The following is a 4,750-nucleotide window of genomic DNA, read 5'->3' on the forward strand; positions in this document are numbered from 1 at the left end:
CATATATAATAAGCGTTATTTCTTACAAATACGCGACTTTTAAGTACATATTATATATAAAAATGATAATATTATCAGCTGTTTTTAGACACACATTTTTCCATTAATAATTTAAATTATTTTTCAAATTACTGACTTTGCAGCAAAGCACTTTACCCTCGTTGTAATCACATTGGAATAAGATATCGATGATGAGAAATTTTCATTGTAAAAAATTCATAAAGAGAGATAAAATAACAAGACTCAATATTAAAATTGAAATATATAATAAAACAGCAAATTGGAATATTACGACGCTATATTTCATACGCAAAGTTATATATATAAAACATTCAATTTTACTTTTTTACTTAAATATAAAATATGTATGAAATTTATGTATGAAGTATTACATCGTATTATTTGCCGACTTCAATGTAAATTTTATTTTTAAAATTCATATTTCTCGTTTCTAATACTACATCCAACATAATTGCAATGAAGAACCAGGAGTCTTAATAGAACAAAATTGCATCGAATACAATTTTTATGACTTATACTGTAATGACTTATGACTGTAAGGTACATGAGAGGTAGCACGTTCGTAACATCTGTTACATTACAACATGTAATATATCGATGAGCTTATACTTTCCATATTATAGCTATTGCACAATATATACGCCATTTACCGTATAATAATAGATAAGATATAATGCGAGGTGCGCTGAACTTTTTGTATTTCGCAGTTCATAATTTACAAAGAACATCAGATTGTGAACAAAGTACCATAAAATTACAGTAAGCGTTTATCTTACGACCAGGCACACTTTATCACATTCGTGGTATAAATCCGATGCGACTGTAAGACAGAACTCGCATTCATTATAATTTATAATACATTGACTAGAGATACATAAATTATCGGGATGAAAGTATGAATATCAAAACAATAATATATTTTGTATATTCGTTCATTTTTCTTGATTATAGAACAAGCTCATTAATATTTTACAAACATTAATTTGTTTATCGATTGCCTTGTTTCTACGATAATTTTCAGACAAGTTTTTTTAACTTAGGCATCCTCTTAGGACATTTCTCTACATGGATATTCCAGTGACGAGTTTGGCATCTTTCGTCGCAGTAGAAGGCTGTTTCGCAACCTAGGCACTTGAACATGGATCCGGTGAGGCCACAATTAGAGCACTTCAGATTACTCGTAGTTTCCAGAGTACGATTCACCTTACCCAGATGCGGCGTTTCGCAATTACGCTTCTCTTTCCGCAAGGGTTCCTTGGCGGCCAATGCATTATTGGACACGTTATTGGACGCTAATATCGTAGCGGATTTGTATGTCGACGTGGGCACTGAGGATGCTACTGTCGGCTCCTGTGCGTTGTCGTCATACATCGCTGTAGACGATTGAGAATAAGTATCATCCGCTTTCACGTAAGGTAATCTATCCAGTATTAAATTTTGCAATTGACGGTAACTACCATTATTCAACGGCGAGTCTACATTGACGCCGACTGGTTGCACCTGTTCTTGTGATAAACGTTCACGATTTGTCATTCTATTCGTCATCAGTTGCGAAGATTCGTTATCCATGGCACCACTAATTCCTCCAGGTACCATTTCTGTGTCAGTTCTTCCGTAGGATGATAGCGTACCACGCTGTCGGCCGAAAGAAGCTGCCGCAACCACTGCAGCAGCTGCCGCTGCAGCAACAACATCCGGGATCATCCTATTTCTGCCGCATTGACCATTGCTCGCGGGATAGCCAGCCAAGGAAGTGCGTGTCAAAGATTGCTGTGCGGAAGCTGGTAACGGTGGAGGTGGCGGTAAGAGTAGTGGTGGCAAACAAGTCGACGTGGTACCATTTTGCGTAGCAGCCGTCGTTGTCCTCAGACGATCGTAATCCAAGCCGGCAGCAGCGGCAGCTGTCGACTGATAGCCGCCCGCGGATAAGGTACCGGAATATTTGAGGAGATCCGCGGTAAAGCGACGAGACGCCGAATCCTGCAGATGAGTATGATAACTCTTGTCAAGTTGTTGCATCTGACGGAGTGAAGCTGCGTGCGAATCTTGCAAAGGACCTAATTGGTAGCCGCTTATCGGCGGTGCGGTAGCGTGCAGGCGTGAATAGGGATAATCGCCGTAAGGACATACCGCTGAGTGGTAGCCAAAAGCCGCACCGTAAGGTTCGATCTGCAACGGTAAACTAACTAAATAATTGAATGAAGAGGTGACTACATATATTGTGAACTAGATATTTAGTTCTCTAAGCGATTGTGAAATAAAATCGATATCTAGTAGATGCGTTTCATTTATATATTAATTAGTCCATTGATCTTTTTATTTCTTACCGCATAATTCGATGGGTAGAACTGGGTAACTGAGATAGGTGGACAGATGCCCGGTCTCACTGGAGGTATAACTGATGTATACATTTGTTGCTGACGTTGCTGATACTGCTGACGCTGCCACCTTTCCGTATTCCATTGCGGCGCTACGTTAACTATGTTGTTTCGATTCGCATTACTTGGTGCATTTGAACGGATCTTTTGCGCCTCCACTCCGGGAACCTGTTTGCGGAGGAACAGTAGAAAATTCGTTAGTAGAAAATAATTCATCGAAATGATTCATCGAATGAATTAGTGAAAATATAACTTACGCGAGCGACCTCCGCCGTTGATGCGATTGGTAAATTTATTCCAGATTGTAATTTAGATTTCGATTTAGTAGCTTGTTTCTTCGACATTCGCGCTACCCAATTACCCAGCGTAGGAAATTGCTCCGTCATAATACGATTTCCATCATTTTGCTGATTGGTATTCTCCTGAGTGACTCTGTTGCAGCTATTAGGCAGACTAACATACATCGATTGCATGAAAAAACACGTTAAATTTCACATGTATAGATCAAACTTAGAATTATGTAACACGTCATATATTATACTTACACAATACATTGTTGATTTGAGCTACTAACAGTAGCTCTAGATTGAGCAAAATTCAAGGGTATTGCTGAATCTAAAGCAGCAGATTGACTCGTGCTTGATGTTACCTAAAATTACGCAAAATACGTTTTAACTATAAAAGTCGGATCAAAATTATTTTTTGTAAATGCTCGAATCTTTCATTGATAAAAAGAAAAAAATAAATACATAATTATTAATAATTATGGCATATTAATTAATAACCATGGCATAATACAGAACAATTATTAAATTATTACATATAATAATTTGTAGATTTAACAAGAAAAAATATGAGATACGATGGCAATAAAAAAATTAACTGATTACTTGATGACAATAAATTAATATAGATTGTTCCACACAATTGTATTTTTCATAGAAATGTAGATGGTATATGCAATTTTATGGACTTCAATATTTTATGGCACTTGTGTGTTGTGACCATTATTAATCCATAATTTTTTACAGATTACCTTCTGCATGTCCCTCGAATTTTTAATGACGTCTGTGAAGACGACATTCTCGCGTGCGACAGACGAGCCATAATAATTCGACTGTAGTTGCAAGATGTTAGTCACATTGGCGGTGGGTACTTGTTTGACCATCTCTTCCTGTGCAGCTGTAACTGTACTCGTGACTACTTTATTCTTAACATTGATTCTCTCTTCTGAGTAAGTTCCATATTTCATCGTTTTCCTAGTATCTTCCTCGATCAATGGACTAGATGGTAAAGCTTCGTTTAATTTCTGTTCCAACTTCTGTTTCTCGCAGGCGACTTGTTTGTTTTCGATTTCCGAAACCTGTGTTATTCCATCGAGATGTTCCTGAGCGTCAGGTCTTTCTTTCATGTCTCTCATTTCGCTTCTATCTATTTCGAGGTCCATTGTCGGATTCAGAAAGTTGTCTAAAGGCAAAGTCGATGTTGTTTGTCGATGTTCTTCAATGTCGCTAAACGTTTTAGTATCCTCCGGAATTTTCTCCTCGATTTCCGGATTCTTCATTTTCGACAAAGTTTCTTCTTCGTTCCACTCCATCGTACTGTTTCTCGGATCTTCAAATTCAGACGATGAAACCGGAGATATAGCTGGCATTGTTAGATCGTCGTGTATTATTGTTTGATCCGTATCATTCATCTTGATTTCTTTCTCGATTGGCGAGCTCGGCGAGTTGTCGCCTTTATGCCAACTTTTGGTTTTGACGATCAAATTTTGCTTCAGACATTCGAGAGCAGTCGGTTGAATTGCTATGTAAACTCTGGGTAATACCGGTGGACTGTCTCTTACTGCGTCGGGTGATTTACCTTTCTCATAATCGATGGGAGAACGCGGCGATAATTTCGGTGGTTCCGGTGAAGGAGATGGAGAAGTGCCGTTTCTGAATATTCCATTCATCTTTTCAACATAAATATATTAATTAGTATTTATGATATCATTTGAAACATATCAAATAATTGATTTTTTTATAACATGCATTTTCATTTATCGAACTCCAGAAAGGGCTTTTTAACAAAAAAAAAGGATATTAAAAAGAGATGGATTTTTGTTTAAAGGTGTAAAGGTCTGTCTAAGGGTCAGTTTCATAACTCACGGTTAACCGAGGTTTAATCTGTTTAATCGAGGTCCAATTTATTTCTCTCTCTTTTCAATTCTAGCATTAGAAAGAGATGAGAAATAAATTAAACCTCGGTTAAGAGTTAATCATGAGTTGTGAAACTGGCTTAGAAGGAATAGTATTTTTTGTCGATTTTGGCCTGTAGTGTGTGTGTGTGTGTGTGTGTGTGTGTGTGTG

At 37.4% G+C, this 4,750-nt stretch overlaps 1 protein-coding gene across 2 annotated transcripts in view; it reads right to left on the reverse strand.

Annotated features, from left to right (window-relative positions):
• Nucleotides 1-1,023: 1,023 nt before the first annotated feature.
• Nucleotides 1,024-4,750, reverse strand: part of LOC108689366 — a 7,598-nt gene continuing 3,871 nt past the window's right edge. Inside the window, exons 5-9 of one of the 2 annotated variants that reach the window (XM_018196102.1) lie at nt 3,436-4,353; nt 2,945-3,048; nt 2,657-2,852; nt 2,349-2,567; nt 1,024-2,190 (exon numbers count right to left, since the gene is read on the reverse strand). In XM_018196102.1, coding sequence (XP_018051591.1) covers nt 1,039-2,190; nt 2,349-2,567; nt 2,657-2,852; nt 2,945-3,048; nt 3,436-4,353 — 2,589 coding nt within the window. In that variant the 3' untranslated portion in view covers nt 1,024-1,038. The remainder of the gene's footprint in view (nt 2,191-2,348; nt 2,568-2,656; nt 2,853-2,944; nt 3,049-3,435; nt 4,354-4,750) is intronic. The other variant, XM_018196103.1, reaches the window with a different exon arrangement.

This window comes from Atta colombica, unplaced genomic scaffold (genome assembly GCF_001594045.1).
Source record: "Atta colombica isolate Treedump-2 unplaced genomic scaffold, Acol1.0 scaffold27, whole genome shotgun sequence".
Lineage (NCBI taxonomy): Eukaryota > Metazoa > Arthropoda > Insecta > Hymenoptera > Formicidae > Atta > Atta colombica.